Consider the following 24,846-nt stretch of genomic DNA (forward strand, 5'->3'; position numbering starts at 1 on the left):
TTGATGTGCCATTTCCTGTTTTAATGGCATCACCAAAAGTCATAGAAAGGAAAACAAAGGGAAGGAGGAATAGCGGGTTGAGAACTCTCAGATAATAAACTGGCCAAAGAATTTGAGAGCTGGGAGGGAACTTAATGAGAGTTTATAGTCTTTCATTTGTTACGTCAACACATATCACTGAGCAGCAGCTGTGCTGGGATGTGGGGACACAGAGACACACTGAACATGATCCTCCCTACTCACAGAGTCCAAAGGAGGAATTAACTAATCTACCTGGGAAGGGGGAGGAGCTAGAAGACTTTTTACAGAACAAGAGACATCTGCACTGGATTTTGAGGACTGAATAGGAGTTTACTAAATTTAAAAAGGAAAAAAAGATAAGCGTTCCAGAATGATCCAAAGAGATGACTTGAAAATGGCATTCATCAACCTATCACATGAAGCACTCTCAGCTGGGAAATAAAATATACAACCTCGAGCCAGGATGGATCCCAAGTTTCATAGTGTCCAGCTCCCCACCAGACACCCCCACTTTGCTTTTGCTCTTTTGAATTATTCTCTGAACTTCCCCAGATCTCCCCTTTCCCACCAACTCTCAAAGACTCCTTACTTTTCCGTAAGGTGATCTCACAGCCTTGGCCTTGAAATCCATTAGGACAGATGCATTCACAGCGTGATTCTGGAAAGACAACACAGAGAGAATGTGAACTATAACCATGTGGCACAAAGAACTTTTGGAGTTCATTTCTCTACATCACTGCTTTTCCATTAGGTTAAAAGAGGGCAAACATTCAGCTGAATGGTTTGAAATAAGATGGTTCAGTGCCAAGAATACCTACTCCTTTCTTGATGGCCCTTTGCTCATAAAAGAACACATTTATTGCCATCATGGAGAATTATGTGGAGTTGTTGAGGAATACTACTCATTAGCAGAAATTTGACCTAGTCTTATGAGTTCAGAGTCAGAAGGTACATTTGTGATCAGTGAGGCCAATGGTTGTTTTCACCACAAGTAATTACCTAGCCTCTGCTTGATCACCTCTAGTGATGGGGAACTTACTACCCTGAGATGTCTCATCCTCCCTTTGGCCAGTTACTCCTTATGTTATTCTGTAACATGTCAGCCTGGAGCTTCTCTCATCTGGATCACTCTGAATGTCTTCGCAGGACTGTTCTCCATAAATCAGGCCCTGCGAGCATCCCAGCCCCTATCTTCATATTCTCCCCCACCTCCAGTGAATACCTCAGGTGGGTCTCAGGTTCTAGGTCCCAATGTCACACAAGGCAAGGAAGATTTCAGCAAGCCTAGATCAAACCCTTGAGCTGCTGAGCTGCATTCCTTCCTGCTGAACTGCATTCCTTCCTGCTGAACTGAGCCTCACTTAGGTGTCCTTGTCCTGAAGGCAGAGCTTCCCAGCCCTACACTCTCACTGTGTCTGCTTTGCTCACATCTATCTTGTCCAATGAGTTAGACACACACATCCTCAATCTCAGCTGGGTAGCTGGGATCTTTCCCCATGAGAACAGGTCCTTTCCATATCCCCTCTGCTGAGCTTGCTCTATCCACATGGTTCATCCTGCCCACTATAACTGGCTCCCTGAGCTGGGATGTCCTGGAAGCAGTTGCTTTAGTTGCCCCATTTTGTCATCAGGCTGGACTGGGCCCTTTCTCAGAGTTTTGCTAGCCCATCATAAGAGAGCTTAAGACCCCAGGCCCCAGCATCTTCCAAGTTTGTCCCGCTCACTGCAGTGACCCCAGTGTGACCCTCAGAGTTAGGAATCAAATTCTAGTGGCCCATCCTCTCTGAAGCTCTCCAGTACCACAATCTGTTCACCGTGTCTTGGTCAGGAAATGCACAAAGGGTTTCCTCTGCTCAGCCCAGGGCCCCTTCTTTGACCAGATTTCCTGAGTTCTGAAGGTTGCAGGCACAGCATACCTCATTTTATTGTGATTCCCTTTATTACCCTTCACAGGTGTTGTGTGTTTTTTTACAGATGGAAGGCAAGACTCCACCAGCAAAAAGATTAAGACTTGCTTTACTACATACGATACCCATTTTATTATGGTGGTTTGTAACCAAACCTACAATACACTCTCTCTGAGGCATGCCCGTAGTTCGAATGCTGAGTTAGGTTGAAGAAGCTCAGCTTTAAGTGGCTCCAAATGACCGTGGGGCCCTTTTTCCCCTTTGAGATAATGAAAAGAACTTCATGACGGACCCTGTGGCCTGAGGCAGAGGACCAGGGATGGACCTAGAAACTCTCCTTGAGCTACTCGGGAGGGTAGGTGGTTTTAATAACCTGTTCTGGCCCCAGAATCAGCCCCTCCAAATGAAGGCTTCCACAGGGGACACCAGCCACCTGGAAGTGGTACCTTTTAGGACAGGGACTCCATTCCCGTGGCAGGGAGCACAGATGCAGGAGCTGACTTCTCTCTGGAACTCCTCCAAGGCCCGCTTCATGTTCTGCTTCACTGTGCTGGAGTAGGCAAAGTCTGTGGAGGTCACCAGTTCATACAGAGGCTCTGCCTGGGAAGGGAGGCAAGGCGTTTATGTTAACAGAAAACGTTCATTCAATAGAAGTGTAAAGCAAGGCTCTGCAGGAATGGGCAAAGGGCTAGTGCATGCATGGAGACCAAAAGTGGATTCATATGGAACTGGATAAATGCCACAGCATGTAGATAAGCTCATTCAAGTTCAAGTCAACCAGTGCTTACTGAATACTTCCTTAGTGCCAGGAATTAAGCACAAGTAGAGAATAAAATAAAATCCCCACTTGCAAGTAACTCAGAATCTAGAGATAGAGACTAATATGTTAGTGGATACTTACAGCACAGTGATGACAGGTAACAGTGGAAACTTGTAATGGATAGAGTGAAGCAGGTGGTTAACCTGTCTGAGGTGAGGGAGGCAGTGATTTTCAAACAGCTCTTTGAAAGTCTTAAAGGAACCTCATCCTAGCATCACTCCCCTCCAAATCTATCAAAAGCATTCACATTGTGCAAGAGCCACTATCAAAAAGCCTTTCCTGAGCTCCAAAGCTCACAGAACACCTTGCCACCAGGAAATGCTCAGAACACTCTATATTGCTCCTCTGATGCAAACTCTTGTTGCTCCCTTGTGGTGGTTACATTTTCTATGTGTTGAAATCTCTCTCTCTCTCTCTCTCTTTCTCTCTCTCTCCTATCTTCTCCAGTTAGATGGTAAACTCCTGAAGATCAGGGCCACAACTCCTCAGCTCTGTCTCTAGCATCCAGCCCTGAGTGCAGTGGGGACCACTGATAAAGTGGATAGATACATTGATAAAGTGGATAGATACATTGGAGGGGGACTGAAGACCTTATCATCAGGGCAGTAGCAGCAGGCATGCAGGAGAGGGTATGGACAGCAGAACCACAGAAGTAGGAGTGATGTTGGTTGCTCAGAGGGCAGGGCAGTGTTTGAGAACTGGAAGCCACCGATGGAACTGGCGGTGTGTGGAGGTCAGGAAAAACCAGAGGCAAAACCCCAAAAGGTAGTTAAAAATGTTCATTCTCTTGGCTCCAGTTTCAGCTCCAAGGCCATGTTCCTCTCCAGGTTTTGTTAGTGATTCTGCCCTAATGCAGCCTTAGAGACTTTAGGGTCTGTCTAAATACAGGCAATCAGGCCTAATAGAAGCCTCCAGTGAGAAGAAAATTGCTTCCATTTCTTAATGCATCTGATGCTGACCTTCGCCCCAGTGCGCAGAGCAAGGCCCCTTGGTGGTCCCATTGTCTCACTGTTTTGTGGTCAATGAATTGATCCAGAGGCTGTTTGCAGAAGCTTCCAGCCTGCTGGCCCACAGAGGTGGGGGGGCACAGAGGATCGGGAGGCAAGGGGGTAGGTTTGCTATACACCAAAGATGAGCTCTTCCAACAGTCAGCTTTCCCTATAGAGTAGCCTGAAAGGCTGCCTTTAACCACCCAGGCATTGTCCTACCAGCACTACCAGAGTTGCTCCAGGAGAGAGAACAAGTCAGCGGCAGAACTGGAATAACCCTTCCATGGACACTGTGTGCCAGGAGCTGTGCTGGTGGTTCACAAATATGGCCCCACTTCACTTTTGTAAGGTAGCCTTCATTAGCCCTATTTTCAGGTGAGGAGAAATAACTCGAACATAGTCAGATAACTCCTAAAATAGCATTTGTTGTTTCTACTAGTTCATGGTGATTACTGATAAAAATGGCTTTAATATTTCTATTTCTAACCTCTATCCCAGGGTTCTCCAAATTTTACAGATTATAGTGGAATTCTGAGCAGAAACTCAAAACTTCACGGCTTCCTTTTTAAATTAAACTAATGTGACTCATCCGTCTGTTCTTTGGTTTGCCGATCCTCTTTCCCTGTCTCTCTTTTCTCTTCTGCTCCCTTCCTTCCTCCCTCTCTCCCTCCTTCCCTTCTTTTTTCTTCTCATCTCTTCTCTAAGTACACAGCCCTAACCACTCACATTGATTATTGGGTCCTCAGCACACCTGTCTTATAAAAATTTTATTTATCACATTTCTGCAAAGACATGATGGGTGCTATCTAAGACCATACAATCCTCTATAAGGGACCCTGATGTTTGACATTTTAAATAATAACAAATACTTATTGCCATAACTAGTATGTATTAGGTGCTGAACTAAACACTTTACGTACATTATTTAACTTAATCTCCACAATAGTCTTATGAATCAAGCAGTCCTCTGTATTCCCATTTTACAGATGAAAAGGCTAAGGCACAGAAAAGTTAAATAGATTGACCAAAGCCACACAGTAGTGGGAAAGAACTTGAACTGTTACCATTGTGGTCTATTTCCTTTCAGTGCACCTGTTTTGGATTGGTAGATGGACATATACTGTAGTGACACCAAATTGGTGGCCTAAGACAAAAATTGTTTTGGATTCCACTTTTTTCATTTGCCTCATATTATGAGCATAAAATGATTTTTCGTAGCTACATGGTGTCTTGTGGTATGGGTAAATTGGAACATACTCAACTTTGGCCCTGTTATTAAATCTTTAGGTTGTTTCCTTTTCCTTTTCTCTTTTGCTATTATAAATCACATAAAACAAGGCATGTTTTTATGCACACATCTTTACCAACTTTAACAATTATTTCTTGAGCTAATTCTGCACTTAGTGTTATTAAATCAAAAGCTATAAACCTTTTTTAATGTCTGGGGTGTGTATGGTTAAATTCTTTTCCTGAAGGGCTGTAACGATTCGTAGTCCCAGCTCATTTTATGGAAGTGCCCATCTCATCGCTCTCAACGGACATTAAGGCTTATAGATTTTTAATCACTGTCAGTTTGATATGTAAAACAATATTGCTTTGTTACTTTAGTTTTTAATTCCTAGAAAAGCTGAACATTTTGCATATTTATTCATCTTCTGAGTTCTTCTGGCTGTTGACTATTTCTTTGAGATGTGTCCTTCTTATAAATCACATCATTCCCTTTACAGTTAGAATTTCACATGTGGCAAAATTATTTTGTAGGTGTGCAACCTGCCATTTAATCATATTCATGGTTTCCTTATTTGAAATTCAGAACTTATTTTTGAGGGTGATGTTGTCAATCCCATCAGTTCACATGCAACATCATCTGTGCAGGCCATGCTAACACAATATCTATATGTTAAATGTTCTCTTGGTGACAGTAATTTGCTTTTAGAGAATCTTTGATTAAGCTGCTTTAGAAAGATTTGGAGGTCGTTATCACTGTTTACCAAATACAGCAGCTTCTTTTCTTTCTGGGCAGGTGGCAGGGCTGCAATTCCCTGCCATCCCTAAGAGCAGCTTTGTAGTGTGAATTGTCTGGAGCCATGAAAGGTGAGCAGAGGGAGTGACCCTTCCAGATTGAAGCCTTCGGAGCAGAGTGAGGTGACTTTCCCTATTTCCTTACCTCTGCTGATGATCTTGGGAGCACATGCCCAGGTAAAGCCTTCATCACCTGGGTCCCTGAGTGATGGTGGGAAAGCCCCCTGGCCAGTATACTTTTGAACATGCCACCGACATTTGGGAGTTGTTTCCCTGCAGCACAACGTACGTAGGCTGTCCTCTCATCTTTTGGGCACCATTTACCACTGTATTTTTTCCTTCTATCCTGGACAATGCCCATGCTCCACACAATGGCTTCCAGCAGCCTGGATCTCAGACCACAGCCTAGCTGCTCTGACTACTCTGGAAATGTGCATGGATGACAGACTTGGTGATTAGGGTTGCCAGTTAAATACAGAATTTCCAGTTAAAACTGAATTTCAGATCAACAACAAATAATTGTTTAGTGTAAGTATATCCAGTGAAATGCTGTGGAGATGCTTATATTAAAAAATTATTCCTTATTTGTTTGAAATTCAAATTTAATCTGACATCCTACATTTCCTAAATTTGGCCACCCCTTACATACTTCCTTTATTATCTCAAAATGTCTTTGGGACTTCTCAGCCATTAAGGATCATTCAATGCACCAAAAGCTTTTCCCTTCCAGACCTCCTGGTTGTCACTCCATTATCTTCAAGCATTTAGTGTCGGAAAGAATTCTAAGAACAGTATGACTTTGATTTTTATAGGATATATTTGTTGCTAAAAGAAAAAAAATCACCAGAATATGTTTCAGTAGAGTTTTTTCCCCCTGGTACGTTTGCCTAATTTTCAACAAGCTGCTCATTTTGCAGTATCAGCTCACAGAAATTTCCCTCATTATGTGTTTGATTAATGCATCTTCACACTTAATCTTGTCTCCTCCTCAGGAAGAAGTCCCTGAGTTTTAGATTGTAAGTCTGCACTCTCTGTCCATTATATTTCTTTCATATAATTGTTTTAATCTCATTGCCTTGTGCTCCTACATTCTAAGAACATTTTTATAGCACCTTCCACATCACTGGCTCAATTTTCTGCAGTGTCAATTCTGTTCTTTATAGTTCCCCATGTAGGTTTTAATTCTGCTATTGTGAGTTTGGTTTCCTGTATTCAACTATGTCCCTTTTCACCTGATTCATGTCTAAACATCTCTGATCCTATTTTTTATTTCATACATTCCTCATTTTCTTGAATTTTGTTATAATCACAAAGCAAATGCATTTTAAATTTACTTGTTTTTCTATATTTTAGACATATGCTTGTCTGCTGCATCATGAACGTCATGTTAATCTTTTGTGCTCAGAACTTTCTTTATATCACTTTCATGTCTATCACTTTCTCTTAACTCTCCTGCAAACAAAGAGCCCTCTCTCTGTGTCTAAGTTCACCAGTAAACAGTGGGAATGGGGTTCTTCTGTGGCATCCTTCCCCATTCACCTGGCTTCTACAGGAATCCTGACTCAGATCGTGGTCTTCAACACCGGCCTTGGCCAACACTTGTGTGTAGGAATTGCTTGTGTAGTGGGCTCTGCTGTCCTGGGAAGCAATCACTGCTCCAGCTACCTAGTAAGCTGACTCTGCAGAGGAGAATTAGTCAGAGATCATGTGAAGCCATTTGCAGGTTTCTCTTGCCAGAAACTGCAAGAAGGATTGGGATGCCCAGAATGTATGTTTCCAACTCAGGTTAGGAATGTACAGAGGAAGTGCAGAGGTTTTACAGAGGTAAAAACCTTCAACAATCCTGCCCCCCCGAAGCTCCTTGAAAACATCTCTGATTCTCCAATCTCTTCCCCTTTTTCAGCCCATTTAGGCCTGCAGAGCCCTATACTGGTCGTGGGTGTGACTTTCTACTATGTGCCACGTGTGCTGAGAAGACTCAGGAAAGTGCTACATATCTGTGGTTGTTTGTAGGCCTGTTTGAGATGATTAGGATGCAAACATGGCCCCCACACACCACATCCCATATCACAACATATGCTTGGCACTCGGCATTCCCAATGCCCAGGATAGCATGTCCAACCTATTTAGATAGGTAATCAAGGCAATCCATTAACTCTCAGTTTTAAATAAAAGGTTCAGGTAAGAGATAACTAAAATGTAAATGCCAGGGATCTATTTTTCCCTGAACTCTGTTCTCTCCTATGCCCATATATGATACCAACTCATGTTACTGTGCCATCAGCTAATCCTAGATTTCTCTGGAGCTGCCTGCAATTCTGTTCTTCTCGATGCTTGCCTACATGTCACTACTGAATAAGTGGCAGAGGAAAGGATTTGAATGGCAGCATTCTGGTTCTGGAGGGCTGTGCACTTGACATACAAATAAAGACCCTGTGGAAAATTGTCAGGGTGGGGAAGTACAGAGCCTCCCGTCAGAGTGCTAGCCCCTCAGCTCCCCTCCTTCGCTGCAAGAGTAAATCTCCAGGGGCCGGAGGCTGGACGCTCAATGACTATACAGATGACGGTGAGAAGAGGACGGTGTAAGATATGACATGGACACCATCCTGAAGGCCCCACAGGCGAGGACCTACTGCTGCTGATGTGTATGACAGTCCCGTTCCAGCAAATGTCTTTTTAGTTTAAGTTTGCAAAACCATTCTTGTTTGGGTGACAGGTGGTTGGGATCATTATTTTTTAAAAGTCTGGAGGGGAGGGAACATGTGCAAGTCTCAGGTCCAGACCTATCAGAGACTCCCCAGCAACCACAGATAGGTGCAACCTCTGTGACCTTGGTTTTTATCAGCCACAAAATGGAGATAAGCACACTTAATCTGAAGACTTGTGGTGATTAAATCAAATAAGACTGTTAAAGCCCCTGGCCAAGTGTCATGAATACGTGCCCCAAAGATGTTAGTGATCACTGTGATATATTATCCTGCCCTGTAAGATAGTTACGCCTGGATGTGTCCTACTGTTTGGTGCAGACTGTATTTCTCATCCTTGCACGTTCCTTTATTTTCCTCCAGTGCCTGAGTTCCTATCACATTGCAGGAACACAGCAACTATTTGTTGGTTGCCTGAATGACTATTTAAATGGACAAATAAGTGAATGAGTAATTCTCTGATGAAACAGAAACAATATTAACAAGGCTGGGATAGAAGCTGATGGTTCATCTTCTCCAGCAACTTGGGGGCCCAAGTGAGAAGGAGTCAGGAGTTTCTAACCAGTGCTGAGCAGTATATAGTAATCAGTTCATTCCAGATGCATTTTCTACTATAATGTACGCATCTCCTGATTAGGGGCTGAGTTTTATTGAGCTCTGTATCCTACACTCTGGCTCACAGGAGCCCCTCATGGCTGTTTCTGAATAGGGGAAGGACCCGTAGAGCAGCTGCCAAGCTGTACCTTGATTTTGATGATGTCTGGGTTGTACTGCACTGCGTCTCCCCACTCCTGCATCAGGTCTGCAGTCGGCAGGTCCCTGTACGCCAGGGCGGTGATGTACTCACTTGCTCCTCCTCGCACTCGGACCACCAAATCCTCTACCATGCCATTTTTCTTGTTTCTGTCTGATATGGACACAGAGACCTGGAATGTCAGGTAATCTACTTTTGCACCTTAGAATTTATTGCAACCCAGCTAACAGCCTGGTTACCACGATATTCACTGAGCTTGCCCTGGAGAAGTGGACAGATAAGACACATTCCTGCCAGCAAGGGAGGCACCCTGCAATGGGCAAAAAGCAGCTCACCCAATCATATGCAATGCAAGTTGGGGACAGAACAAGAGGGGCATTTATTTTGAGCATCTATAAATGCCAGTCACTAAGTTAGTCAATGGAACATAGATATCAGATAGATAGATAGATAGATAGATAAACAGCTCATAGGTATGTGAAGAAATTAGTAGATAGTTGAGAGATAGATACATAGCGACATATATATATATATACATTCATATGGCTTAGTTGATAGATCATAGTTAGGTAAATAAATTGGTAAATAGATGGATACATAAATCCATCTATACATAGGAATAGATTCATAGATCATAGATAGGTAAATTGGTAGATAAGTACTGATCATTCACGTGTCAGTCACTAATCTAAGTGTTATGCATGTATTCACTCAACCTTCACTATGACATAGAAAGTATGTAATTCTTATTTAGCAGAGAAGAAATCTTAGGCACTGGTGTGAAGGAATTTATGTAGATACCTCTGCCCAAGCTCTAAGCTATATCGCTTCTTTGTGTGGGATGACAAAGCTGGGAAAATCTGTAACGGCTGGGTTCTGCAGGGGATAGATACTTACGAAAGAGTGTCTACTATAGACTGATTATTATTTTGATTTTTCTTGGAGTTCCCAGAAAGCCCTCAGTCACCTCAGTGAGTCATTCCCATTCTAATTGGCCTATGTGCCCAAGACCAAAAGAACTGGTGTAAAGTGGCTACTCAGCTCTGAGTCTGCAACAGCTGAGCATCATATGAAGTGAGCCTTGCATACTGCTGGTAGGGGTGTAAACTGGTACAACCATTTTAGAAAACAGCTTGGCACTATCTAGTGTAGAAAAACAACTTATCAACAACCCAGCAATTCCATTCCTAGGTGTGGTCCCTGGAGAGACACTTGCACAAGTGGACCAGATGCCTGAGTGAGAATGATCATAGTAGTATTGGTTCTAAGTGTATGAGATAGCAAAAGACCCAAACTTAACAGTTGGATAGACAAGGTGCTGTATTTATGCAGTAATGGAAATGAAGTAGTTATATTTATATACAAAAACATGATGTTGAATGAAAACCGCCCCCCACAGAACTGAACAGATTGCATTCCATCCATCCATGGTTCAAAGACAAGCAACACTGAGCCATACTGGTCAGTGATACATATGGGAGGTGAAACTGTTAAGAAAGGAAGAGCATGGTTGACACAGGAGTCAGGATGGTGCTGTCTTGGAAAGGAAGGAAGGGTTGTGACTGGTGAGGGTTCTGGGGTGCTGAGCAATGTTCTCCTGGATGACCTGGATGGGGGGTTGTTTTACTAGCGGTCTTTAAAGAGCACCTGTATTTTATGTATGCTTCCATATGTAGGATGCATCTTCCAACCCAGCCACACCAAGATGAACCAATAAACGTCAACCACACATCAGCCACAGTGCAAAATACTGTTCAAGATGAGTGGTTAATTTTTTTTGTTGTTGTTTTGTCTCAGCTGTGGAACTCTTGCTCACATAAAACTTAGTAAGTACAGCAGATGAAGGAGAGCTGATTGAGGTGCAGAAGGGGCTGGGGACTGGAGCCCTGCTCATCAACCTCTCTTTCCTCCCCCACTGGCCATGGTGCATCCCAGCTCCCTTCTATGGCCTTCGAGTTTCCTGCTCCTAACCTGGCTCTACACCCTGGGTTCAGTGCACACCCCCAACCTGGCCTCTCCTGCCATGAGGACTCTGCTGCACTATTTTTTATTTTGCTTGTTCTTCTAGTCTCTCTAAAGCCCATCGTCTCAGGCAAGGGCTAGTCTTCTCGCCTACCTCCCCTGACCCCAGCATCCTGCCTCTAGCCCAGCCAACTGGGGCTCAAATTAGCCCCTGGACTAATTTCCCATTGTTAGATTTTTTTTTCCTGCCTAAAACACAACCTTGACACTTGACTCCTGCAGTGGCAACTCAAATGATGCCTCCCTTAGGAAGCCCTCCCTGATGCCTCAGGCTGGGTTTGGTCCTCATCACTATCTTGTCTTTGGTTTTTTGTTTGCCTACTTCATGTGACTATCATGAGGATAGAAGTGCAGTTTTATTCATTTTTGTATGCCCAGCACATAGTAGGGGCTAGGTAAATTTTTACTGAATGAATTATTATTATTTTAATTGAAATACCTCGGAATATCCAGTATTTAATGTAAAGAAAGATGAAGTCCTGGAGGTGCTCTAGAGGGAAAGAGGATAAGCATAGGAGTCACAGGCCCCTGCCACTCACCGTTTATTTCCCTCAGAATACCCGTGCATGTGGCCAGTGACACACCAAGACTGAGGTAGACCACCTTCATGGCAGCACCGATTTTAAAACCTGCTTGGGCGCAGGCATGAACATCTGCAAGAGAATAACCTGAAAGAAGCAAGAAAAGAGGCTCTTGACCTAAAGGTGATTCATCCTGTCCTTTTCCCTGTGTTGATTCCAGAGGCCTGGCTGGATATCATGGGGTCATGCAGGGACTAAGGTGCAAATGAATGGGTGGCCAGCCTGATGACAAGAAATGCAAACAGCTACTGCACCAGGGCAGAGACCTCCTAAGAGATGAGTGTCAGCTTCCCCTGCAGCCTTCTCAGAGACACTGAGGGTTCTTGCCTCCCGCCAAAGAGGGGGAAGTACTCAGAGAACCCTTTTCTAAAAATGTGGCTCCTTATCAGGTCTCTAGGGATTGAGCTGATGAATATAAGCTGCTGCAATCATCTCCCTTCCCTTGACCCACCCTTCTCTCATCTTTGATGTAGTAGAAAGAGCTTGTTAATTGATTAATTGAGGTAATGCGTATCAAGTGTCTGGTATAGTACCTGGCAAAGGGGCCCATTCCAATTTCTTCCTCAGTTTTGGATCATTTCCCACTTGTCCCACTCTAATTCTCCCTAAGGCATCCTCCTCCCCTGGGCAAGCTGAAATCTCAGGTATGCCTTGTAAGCACCTTTCTGCAGCACTTTAAGGTCAGTGCAAGAACCAGAATTTTGACTACTCAGGTTGTCTCATGATATTGGTGCAGATTCCCCAAAGCATGTTTTTTGAAACATGAGTCCCTTGATAATATCTCTTATAATTCTTGTATTAGTAATTTTTATAAGAGAAGGGACTTCTGTGGTCAAGTAAGTGCAACCAGTGCTGCATCAGAACAGGCGGAGGGTCACTTCATGGCGGTATGCTTGTGAAATGCCTAAAGTGGGATCTGTCATGTTTCCCCAATTTATTTTATCCCAGAGCCCATTTGAGAAAGCATGAAAATCACTTTTGATACCACTGGTATGGAGAAAGGTACCCTCAATCTTGGTAAGACTGAGGCCACCATGACATAAGTTTACATTATGCACCATGTGGCTTCTAGCAAGTGCCCTGGACTTATAATCAAGCCCCAGTTCTGCTACTGTAAACTCTGTGGCCCAGGGCAAGTCACTTAGTCTGACAAATGCCAGGCTGTTGGAAACAGTATTGGTTTAGGAAGCAGGAATCATGCCTTAGACTTGTAGTTAATTACAATTGCAAAGACTGGTAATATATGTATGGAGAACAGATTGTAGAGGAGGGATGGGAATTGAATATTAGTTTGTAGGCAATGGCAATAATCTGCAACCTCAATATTTAAAGTGTGGTTTATGGGACAGCAGCACTGACATCACATCAAAGCTTCCCAGAAATGCAGAATCTTGGGTTTTGCCTGGAACTTACTGAATCAGGGTTTGCCTCTTACAAAATTCTCAAATAATCCACATTCACATTTTGAGAATTACCAGTCCTGGGGTGAGTGTAAGATGGTAGTGGTAAAGACAGAGATAAAAGACAATCAGGGGCTAAGCTGATGGGACTTGCTAATAGGTTGACAGGAAGGTACAATAATCAACCGTTGACTCCTAGGTTTTTGCCCGAGTCTCTGGGTTAGATGACAGAACTATTCTGAGATGTGGATGACAATGGGAGAAATATATTTGGGAAAGAAAAGCAAACATTTTCTTTGCAGGGCATATTAAAGTTGTGATGGTTGTTAGGCATTCAAATGGAGATATCAACGAGGCATTTTGACAGAGAAGGGAGCCAGGAGGGATAAAACGTGGAAGTTATCTGCATGGTGAAGGCATCGAAAGCTCTGAGATTGGACACTATTGTCTACAGAGGAGCTGGAGAAAGAGGACTGCCAGGACTGAAGGCTGGGTAGTGAACCAACCTTACCAAGTTAAAAAAATGAGGAAGAATATGCAAATGAAACTGTAAAAGTACAGTCAGGGAAGGAGAAGGAAAACAAGGAGCATGACTTAAAACTCTTCTTTCCAAAACTAATGGAAGCCCTTTCTGTCACCGCACACAGCTCACATGTGCCCTGGTAGGAAAGCCCTGGTCCCCTGGGTCATGTACCTGCTTTCCCCATGGCCTTTTTGTTCAGAACAAGTGTGTATTCATAAATGCCCCCAAGCACGGCCTCTGTGATGTAGTGGGTCCCAAAGTCACGGAAAAGATCTCTGTACTCCCCATAGCCATACTCCAGGGGCAGTTGCTTGACTCGCTGAAGGAATTCGTGATGCAGCATGAGGCTTCGGGATTTTAGCTTGTAACGTGCCACTTCAAGGTCAGAGCGTGCGTGCAGAAAGTTGCTTCCCTAAATGAAATACCAACATGGGAAAACCAGACATTTAAAGGTAGGGATCTGGAACGAGAAGATGAACTTTCCAAATACCAGCCTATGTTCTCGGTCTAGGGTCATCACTCTTATGATTCCTTTAGGATACCTGAGGGAAGACGGCCTCTCTGACATGTCTCATAAATATTCTGATGTCCTTTTCAGCTTGGAAGAGCTAGCTTTTCACTCACCTCTTTAAAGTAGCAAATAAGGAATGAAAAGGGGAGGTAACCAGAAACAAGACACGGCAGGGGGCAGCATGGGCACATGTGGCAACAGTGCTGGGACACGGGATTTGCTGACCCAAAAAGGCAACTTCTTTATGTTCTTCAGAAGAAAAGCTACTCAAGGAAAAGTGAAAGCAGTGCTTTAGGGAGGCAAGACATTGTTGTGTATGGCAAGACACAATGAGCCACAGCCTGCATGCCAAAATCAATGCCTGGTTTTGAAAATACAGTTTTATTGGAATACAGCCATGCCCAAGTGTTTATGTCCAAAGCTGCTGTCACACTACAGTGGCACAGTTGAGTAGTGTCAACAGAGCCTCTACAGCCCCACAAAGCCCATTTGGCCCTTTAGAGAAAAAGTTTGGTGACGCTGGTTTGTGGGATCATCTGAATGGTGGCCATGCTAGGTGACGTGCAAACATCCAGGAGCTGTTCGTATAACAGCCCCTGAGGGGAGAGGCTGCTACACTGCTGTGGATGCCGAGAAAAAGGTGCAAAAGTGGGAACTGTCCATGGGGTACATTCTACCCCAATCTTAAAACTTCAGCAGCCTGGCCGATCAGTTCCAGAAAGCCATGCCAGCTCTGAGTGTGCCCCTCCCCCCAGTGCCCTCACTGGTGTCTGCCTGGCACCCACCCATTCTAGTCCTGCCCCAGTGACTCGTGACTCTGCTCCTTCCTTGCCCCTCCAACCTACGCCGTCACTAGGTGCTCTGTTCATGACTTTTCTGAGTGTTTGAGGCTTCATCTCTCACTTGGGTTATTATAAAAGCTTTCCCACCCATCTCTCTTCTTTTTCTAATCAGAACTGACATCCTTACATTCTGATCACATTATTATAATGCCGCTTGGGGCTTAAAACAAACCCATGCTTTGGCTTGCTGTTGCCTCCAGAATAAAATCAACTCCCTTACTTTGAATACATGAGCTTCACAATCGGTGCTCCAATAGCCTCTCTGGCTTTAGCTTCTACAACCCTCAGGTCTTCCTCTCCATACCTTACTATTTCTGTCACCCACACCATACTTCAAGCATCATTTCACATTTTACTGTTCCCCAATCTGCCTTTTTATTTCATAATATAATTTTGCACACACTGTTCCTTCTGCTGGAACTGCTCTTCCCTCCCTTTTCTGCCTGGCACACACCTACTTATATTTTAAGTCCTTGCTTAGCTGTTGCCACCTATTCAATATCATTTCTGGATTTCCTGTACACATACTCTGTTTTCTAGGATTGCATTGCACTTTGCTTATATTTTCTTCATAGCATACACAGTTCTGTATTACAACTGCTATTAGAAGATTAAGAGTAGGTTACCTACATACACATTTGCCTCTCGTACTGACTGTGAGTGTAAAAGCAAGAATCATGCTATATGTGTCTTTGGGTCCCAAGTCTCTAGTTTAGTGCCTCGTACAATGTCAGCAGTCTGCAAGTGGCTATTTGAATTAGGGAGGAGGAGAAGAAAAGGAGAGAGACAGGAGAAGAAAGTAAGGGAGTAAATGGGTGGTGCCCTTCATGTTCTCTCTTAACAAGGAAAGTTCCCTTTAATTAGTTCTATCCTCCATCACGAGCACCTACAGAGTGCCATCCTGAATCTGAAAATGTAAAAAGCCAGACTTTGCCACCAAGGAACTCACAGCCTAGAAGATGAGGAAAAACAAACCAAGATAATTAAAGTTTAATAAAGGTTTACTACACATTCTCTCCTGGTTGGTATTTTTGCAGCAGAGATCTTTCTGAGCCCCTCACCCTTTCTTCTCACATAAATCACTGCCAACTTTAAGTCTTGGTCTCCCCATGTACCTCTCAGATTAATTTTCTATCATGTCACACCCAGGTTGAAAAGGCTCAGGGAAGAAAATGCACCTCCCTCACTCTGGAATTCAAGGTTCCTCACATCTGCCTGTCACCTGTTCTCCAACATCACACAACCCATTACTTCCCACTCCTATGACTCGTCTTCCATCAAGGAAGACTTTGACCTTCATCTTACGGGCAATTGGAAGCAGCTGAGATGATTAGATTGGCATCACAGAAACATTTTTCTGGCAGCACAGATGTTTGAAGGGGCAAATTGAAAGACAGGAAACCCTTGAGGAGGGCAGAGCAAGAGACAACAGGGCCTGGGATAGTTAAGGTGGGATCAGAGTTAAGATTTAAAAATATTAAAGAGTTGTATTAAAGGATTGGGTGGCCCAAAATGGCAGAACTGAAAAGAGAATCAAATATGATTCTGAAATTCTTAGCCCAGTAAAGTAGTAGAAAAAAGAATATTTCACACAGAAAATTTAAGAGGAAGAACATGCTTTGGAGTGTCAGTGAAGTATGCAGGGTATGATGCCCAGAGGAGCAGGTGATGACTGGTCAGAGCTTAACAGAAAGGTGAGGAGCAGTGATGAAAGCTCATGTTTGTTCACATAGAGGAGGGGGGTGTACAGAAAGGGTCACCCGGCTGGCTGTAAAGGAAGAAAAGAAGATGTCACAAATTAAGGAACAGGCAGAGAGCCCTGGCCAGTGTGGCTCAGTTGGTTAGAGTGTTATCCCATGCACCAAAAGATTGGGGGTTCAATTCCCGGTCAGAGCATAGACCATGGTTGTGGGTTCAGTCCCCGGTAGGGGCATGTATGGGAGGCAACCAATCAATGTTTTTCTCTCTCTCTTTTTTCCTCTCTCTCGCTCTCAGATCAATACACATATTTTTTAAAAAGAAGAACATATGGAGATATTAGATCCAGGGAAGGGAACTGATACAAAGCTGGAAGAACACAGGAGAAACAGGTGTGTGATGTGAGGTCAACTCCACCAAAAGCCCCCCAAAAGTCAGAGAATAGGTCTTGGGTGAATTTCTGGAGAGGAATGTCAGCTGAATGTTTGAGGTGGGAGTCAAATTGCTGGGTTTGAAAAGTATCTAGAGATGATTTGGTCTGGCATAGCTACAATCTTAAGTTAATGAAAACCAAGGGGAAAAGCCTCTTAGAAAACGAAGGTAAATATGATGATGAACTCCTTTAACTTGACCTTATCTGAGAAGCCCTTTATCTGCCCTTTCATTCTAAATGAAGGCTTTGCTGGATAGAACAATCTTGGATGTAGGTCCTTGCCTTTCATAACTTGGAATATTTCTTCCCAGCCCCTTCTTGCCTGTAAGGTCTCTTCTGAGAAATCAGCTGACAGTCTGATGGTAACTCCTTGGTAGGTAACTGTCTCCTTATCTTTTGCTGCTTCTAGGATTCTCTCCTTTATTTTTACCTTGGCTAGTATAATTATGATGTGCTTTGGTGTGTTCCTTCTTGGGTCCAACTTCTTTGGGACTCTCTGAGGTTCCTGGACTTCCTGGAAGTCTGTTTCCTTTGCATATTTGAGAAGACCACTGCTGCCTGGCCTTTTAAAAAGTAAGTTGACATAAGACCATGCTATTTTTTGTGTGTATGAAGGACTTTCAAGATAACAGAAACATAATTGGTTGCTAGGACTAGTAGTAATGTGGAATATAACCACATAAGTGGGCATGAAAATCAAAGTGAATACATAGAAATTGAAGAGCAACAAAAGGGTACTTACAGTATAAGCAAATTGTTTGGTTCTTTGAATAAAATGTTTCTTAATATCACTTGCTGAGTTAGCGTAAAATTCAAATATTCCAGTTATTCCAAAACCAACCCTGAAACTAGATTTGCTGGTTTCCAAACTTGAAGTATTACGTTCATAATCTGAGTATGATTCATATTCTGTCAGTGTAAAGTCATATTTGCCTTGGGTCTAAAGGAAGAAAAAAGAACATGTTTTTATTTTATTTGATTCATGTCAGCTCAGTAAAAGCCCACAAACATCCACGGTACTCTTACTATGTGCCAGACACTGGAGCGGGTGCTCTGGATACAAGAAACTCAAAGCCAGCTCTGTCCCTCCCCCCAGGGCTCCTGATCCAGCAGAAGAAACAGAGGTGTTCAATACGGGGAGGAGATATTTAGAACTGAGTGCCTGGTTTGGATTTGAATTGGCAGAAAGGTAGGAGAACTTTTGGGCTGTGAACTTGGCTTAGGCACAGGCATGGAGGTGGGAAAGGGCAGGATGTATTTAAAAACCGCACGGGTTCTAGTGTGGTTGCATCAGAAGACATGACAGTGAGGAGAAGAGAGGGATGTTGTGAGAGAATGTGCTGCTATACAAATGCTGAGGCTTCTGGATGACTTGCTCTGAAGTTGGACTTAATCCAAAGAGGAGCCAAACCTCAAGAAGATTGTCCATTCTAGGACAACATAGTGGTTGGATTGGTAGGGACAACTTTGAGGTCAGAGAGATAAGCCAATGAGGAGGCTGTAAGAGGAATGCCAGACAGGAAATGAGGGTCTGACCAAAGATGGTGCAGTGGGGACAAGGTGACAAGGGTGGGGAGATGCCCTTGAGAGACCTCAGAAGAGCTCCCTGCTTAAAAATCAGGGCTGACTGTTTTGTGCTCAGGGGAACTGCCAGGGGTACTGCCTTGGTGGCCCTGGAGTGGCCAGTCCCAAACTCTCTCCACCCCTACCCCAACCATCATCAGCTTCTAGACACCTGAGTTTCCATAACACCTCAGCTGCCAGTACAGAGGCAGACATGATCCCAGTTGCCTGTTGGGGCCTAGAATAAGGCTGCCATTTTCAGGCTGGGTGACCTTGGACATCTGACTTCATCTGTCCATGCCTCAGTTCCTTCATGTGTAAAATGCAGGCAATAATTATTCCTGCCACTGGGCTTGTTCCGAGAGTTGCGTTTATATGGGTAAAATACTGTATAGCACCCGGTACAGCACTCAGAAAAAGTCGGCTACAAAGAGGGGAGACTAAGATATACAGGTGTGAGCAAAAGTAGGTTTACAGTTGTGAGTACGTACAACAGAGTATATTCTTGTATTATTGATTAATTATTGCATTATCTTCCATACAAACAAGTGTAAACCTATATACCCTGGCCCTCCATATTTGCTCCCCCATATACCCTGCCTGGGCCTGGTTGATCAATGGCTGTCCTAAGATCCTCTCTGGGAAGTACAGGCTGCGGGGAGGGCCCTGGCCCCATGGGGGAGGGCGTTTGTCCCAGGCTCCCTTTTTCTCTGTTGGCCAATAAGTCCGTGTGGGGACAATGGGGGCAGGAAGGGCAGTGGGTGGGGTAGTGGCTTGAACTCCAGGAATGCATGGTTTTTGAAATGGAAGCTACCAGGAAGGTCATCTAGTCCAGCCCCTCATTTCACAAATGAGGAGAGAGAGGCCCAGAGCAGAAAAGGAGCTGAGGCTGAAGTAAAACTGGGGCCAGGGGCAGAGCCAGGCTTTGGGCCCCAATGTCTTCTCAGACCTTAAGTGTACGTCACTCACAGTAACACAGTCTGTTCTAAACCCTGGTCTCTGTCAGAACGCTTTTCAGTTTGCGTGTGCCTCACACGGCTGCTGTTGGTAGAGCTTCATATGACTTCGAATGCTTAGAACAATGCCCAGCTCTAACAGGTAAGGACTTGGTAACACCAAGAGTTAACGTTCCCAAGGGCCACCGTTCAGCAGGTGTGCTAAGCGCTTACCACGTTCCTGAAGTAGTCCTCTCCCCGCAGGGTAGAACCTTTGTAACTCTCAGTTTGAAGATGGGGAGAGGGGATTAGTCAAAGAACATATACGAAGGACCCATGGACATAGACAAAAGTGTGGGGATTGACTATGGGAGTTGGGATGTGGGCTGGGTGGAGGGGGCAACGAGGGAAAAATTGAGACAACTGTGCTAGCTTAAACAATAAAATATTTTAAATAAATAAATAAATAAATACAGACAGACAGACAGACAAGAAAAGGGAGACTCGGAGCATTTAAGATTACACAGAGGGAAATTGCAGAGCCATCACATCAGTGAGACTCCACATCCTGAGCTATTCTTCTGTTTTCCTGGTAGCTTTGATATTGTTGTTAGTACAATTACTGCTACTACAACTGTTGCTCTTACTCTGTGCAGCATGGCAGCCTCACCCCATGTTGTGAGGAAGGAACTGCCCACTTTACACATGAAGAATTGAAGTGCAGAGAGATAAAGGGATGCCCCAAGCTCACCCAGTCGCAGGCTGCAGGCCTGGCCTCTCAGCCGTGCTGGCCAGCTTCTCCCTGAGTGCTCACTGCCCTGCAGGGACCTCCTGGCTGCCACATACCTGTGGGGTGTAGCTCTCCACATTGTACGGCTTCCTAAACCTCGTGTTCAGAATGTAATGAGGGGAGCACGCACCGCCGTAATACCTGTGATCAAGAACTGGGCCCTCCAAACTGTTTGTGAACAAATTAACCCTGCAGGAAAGGCACGGAGAGGAAGAAGAGGGGTGGGTAAGCAGCGAGCTGTGTGATTTTAACTGGTGGACCTACCAAACAGTAGGTGGTCCTACAGAATTTCTTGGCATGGCATTCAAGGCCCTTGATAGCTGGTGGGAACCAGCTTTCCCACTTCATCTCTGGCCACTCACACCCACAACCTACCCTACCTAGTCCCCCACTCCTTCTCTTATGTATAAGTGCTGTTCCTTATGCCTGGAATGCCTTTCCAGCCATTTACCATTTTTTTTTTCCTTATCTTTTGAGATCGAGCCCTGCCATTGCCAGTTGTGTGAAGCCTTCACTGACACTTGTACCACGCTGGGAGAGAGGCCCTCCCATTGTGCTTGTCCCATTCATGCAGTTATTGTTCTGTGCTGTTACAGTCGCCTTACAAGGGCCGTCTAGCATAACAGGTAAGAACACAAATTCTGCAGCCTGGGTCAAATTCCTGGTCTGTCATTTACGAGTTACATGACCTTGGCCACACTGGCCTCAGTCTCCTCATCTATAAAATGTGAACAAGGAGAATACCTACCTTATGCGGCTGTTGGGAGGAATGCACATGTCATATTTGTTAAGTGTTTAGAATACTGCTTGGTCATGATAAATGCTTGTTATTAATTATGTGTCTGGTGTCCCCACTGGACTGTCTGCCCCTGGAGGAGGGGAGTTTTCTTCTGAATTTCTGTATGACCCACATCATGAGACAGTAAAATAATTAGCATTTACTGAGGTCTAACTGAAACAGACATGGTAGTATTGTGGTGACCCAGTGCAACACCTCAGTGTGCCTGAAGCCCTGGGCGGTACACATCATTGTGTCCACTTAGAATGGATGGAAATCCTGCCTGTAGTTAGACATTATCGCTCACTGCATCCTGTGGCTCAGGTCTGACTGCTACCGAAAGTTCTTTTTGCTGTTGTTGAAAGGAGCTGTCTCCTTTCAGCTTCTACCCATTGGCCTTGGTTCTGTTCCCAACAGAATTGTCTCAAGCTCTTTTCCCTATGGCAGAATGTCACATGTCATTAAAAAAATTGTATATTTATTTTATTTAACAAATATAATGTGGTGCTTACTTTGTGGAGACACTGTAATAGTCAAATTTACACACTTTGGCTCATTTAATTCTAATGAGATAGGGGTTATTATTATTAGACCCATTTAACAGATGAGGAAAGTGAGGCACAGAGAAGGCAATTGACTTTCCAGAAGCAAGTAGTGGGGCCAGGATTCTGTCTGAGCGACTAATTCAAGAACAGAGGCTGCATTCTTCCCACCACACAAGCTGCCTCTCACTTACCAGTTTCTTACAATCACATTAGCTTACTCAGTCCTCCTAGAACTCAGAGGAAGGGTTTTACTGCCTCTCTTCTACAGATGACAAAACTGAAGCCTCCCACAGATATGTGCTTCACCCGAGGTATTGTGGCCAGGGAGCTCGGACCTTCACTATTCAGAGCTAGGCAGTCCACTGCCTAGCTCTGAATGTCCACTCAGAGTCCACTGCTGGCTCTGAATGTCCGCTCTGTCCTCTGAGACAGCCATGTGACCCCTGGGAACTGTCTTAACTTTTCCAGGTCTCAGTTTCCTTACAGAGGAGGTGGGGGTTATAATAACATGCATGTAGGTGGCCTTGAGAGGATGTCTTCCCCACGTGAGGAGTCTCTTTCTCTCTCTCTTGTTCAAATAACAGCCTTTTAAGATCTTGATTGGATTTTTGTTTAGGAAGAGAGTGAATCCCAGCAGGGCCGCTGCTCTCCTCCCCACACTCTGTCACATATGGGGATTTTTAAAGCCCATGAGGGGAGCTTCTCACTCTGCCCCCTAGAGGCCAAGGAACTGCAGAATGGGGCAGGTGGGCCGGGCAAACACCAGGCCCGTTTGGTCCCTTCTGACCCAGCTCCTCTGGCTGTGCCAGAGGACTGGACCCACTCAGAGACCCCCAGCAGCCTGAAACACAGATTGACCGCAGACCCAACCTGGAAATCCATTCCTTCACTAACCACTTAGGAGCCTCTTCCTCTGGGCCAGACCCTGTGCTAGGGCCCAGGGTTACAGAAGCAGATAAAACCTCCTGCCCAACTTGGTGATGAGATTCAAAGGCAAGGCTTAGACAGCCCCTCACATGGTCACAGAGCAGGGGCTAAATGCACACGTGTCCCTGGGGCTCATGCGGAGCTTCTGTGGTCTCCAAGCACAACTCTGTCCCTAGTGTTCCCAACGTGGCCCTCCTCGTGGCCCCTGTGTGTTGATGGGAGGTGCTCCTGTGGCTCCTTGGAACTGTCCTCAGAGAGCAGCCATTTACATCCACTTACACCACAGTCTTTGTCAGAAAGGCGAAAAGAAACAACTCTTTGCACATCAGCTTCTACTTCTTTAGAATTACATTTAATGTGCCTTCCCATCTATACCATAGAAACACAGTAACTTACCCACTAGCCAGATTGTCAATTGCCCAGTACTGGTCCACTTCTTGCAAACACTTTTTATAAATCCTTTTACAGTTTGCCTCATCTGACTGGTCCCCACAGTCGTTGTCCCCATTGCAAAGAAGTCTGCGGTTTATACACCTCCCTGGGATGGAAAAATGATGTCACACATAGTTACAGGGCTGTCAGAGGGGAACTTCTGTACTATGAGCACCTACTGGGCAGCAGGCACCTTTTAGACCTTTAATACTTTGACACATATCACAGTGGGTTGGTAATGGCTTTTACATTTCACTCCCCCAAAGAGGCCAGTGCTGTTTGTCTGAAAGCACTTCGAGGGGGGATTATTAAGGGAGGGCAAACGTAAGTGCCTGGTAGGTAGAGGTTGAGTAGACTTCCCTCCCTGAGGCTGGGGAGAGAGGTGGGTTTGGTGGGTCCTGCAAATCATACCAGCTATGTGACCTTCCTTATGTTACCTAACCCCCCACCTCAATTTACTCATCTGGAAAACAGGTAAGTCATCATACCCACCTACCCCTAGGGTTGCTGGGAATTTAAATGAGTAAACAGAACAGTACTGACTCATGGTGCATACCCACTGGGTGTCATTATTACTATAATTAGTGTTTTTGTGGGCCAAGGGCACATTGCTGATAAATTTTTGCTGTAGGATTGGAACCTGTAACTACCTAATCACAATTATTTCCAGTAAACCACACTGCCTTCAAGACTATTGCCATTTGAACTATTTTTCAACTATAAAAGTATTTGGACTACATGTTTGAAATTATTTCCAGCACTTGACTAACTTGATTTCCTCTATAATTTGTATATTCTTGGGGGATGAAGTCCATAATACAGGTGACCCTATTTTCTTAGACGTGTCTGCTCAATTTTAACCAATGTTCTTGTGATGTTAAAGGCAGAAGAATAACAATCTGGTCCTCAAATGTTTCTTACAAGGCATTAAACTAAAGCCTGCCTGAATGACCATTATGACTTTGGTCAGAATCATGGAACGCTGGCCATAATGAGTGTGTGGACACACTGTAAAACAGTCTTCCAGATTTATTGGATGGAATTCTGCATTTGCAATGAGCCTTAGAAATTGTCCTACAAATCCCTAACTCTTTCTTGAAAGATCCCACAGCATAGTCCACATGGTTACAGTAAGTATAGAGACTCATAACTCCTATCTAGATAATTTGGGTTGACCAAAATACTCTTATTTTTGCTGGACACTTGCAGAAATAGAGACACATATGTTTGCTTGAATGAGCCAGATGAATGAGTTGAAAAAATAAGCATTTACTTAGTCCTGCAGCTGATGATTATTTATTTGTGTGCTCCTTTCTTCCTTCTGTCTGTCTACCCATGTGTCCTTTTTTTTTTTCTTCTTTCCTTCCTTTCTTCCAAAATGCTTTTGCTGACATAGCATACCTTAGGGGCTATGCTGGACTTGGGGATGCACAAATGCAGAAGACAGGAACTGACCCTCCAAAGATTTTTCAGAGATCACTGATGCTAACCACCCTCATTTAACTGTTTCAGGCTCTGCCTCTGACAGAGCCAGCTCAGCTCCAGGTCTGAAAAGAGCTATCACACCCATCATGTCGCTGGAAACTTCTAACAAACTTGTAAGGTAGTAATGTCACTTTGGATTTTCTGTTGTGAGAACCAACATGCA

At 44.3% G+C, this 24,846-nt stretch overlaps 1 protein-coding gene across 1 annotated transcript in view; it reads right to left on the bottom strand.

Annotated features, from left to right (window-relative positions):
- The window catches only part of C8B (complement C8 beta chain), a 38,790-nt gene that overhangs the window by 2,445 nt on the left and 11,499 nt on the right, over nt 1-24,846 (bottom strand). Inside the window, exons 4-11 of the mRNA XM_028513324.2 lie at nt 23,163-23,304; nt 20,573-20,705; nt 17,971-18,168; nt 13,916-14,156; nt 11,780-11,908; nt 9,208-9,371; nt 2,375-2,528; nt 611-679 (exon numbers count right to left, since the gene is read on the bottom strand). Coding sequence (XP_028369125.2) covers nt 611-679; nt 2,375-2,528; nt 9,208-9,371; nt 11,780-11,908; nt 13,916-14,156; nt 17,971-18,168; nt 20,573-20,705; nt 23,163-23,304 — 1,230 coding nt within the window. The remainder of the gene's footprint in view (nt 1-610; nt 680-2,374; nt 2,529-9,207; nt 9,372-11,779; nt 11,909-13,915; nt 14,157-17,970; nt 18,169-20,572; nt 20,706-23,162; nt 23,305-24,846) is intronic.

This window comes from Phyllostomus discolor, chromosome 5 (assembly GCF_004126475.2).
Source record: "Phyllostomus discolor isolate MPI-MPIP mPhyDis1 chromosome 5, mPhyDis1.pri.v3, whole genome shotgun sequence".
Taxonomy (NCBI): domain Eukaryota; kingdom Metazoa; phylum Chordata; class Mammalia; order Chiroptera; family Phyllostomidae; genus Phyllostomus; species Phyllostomus discolor.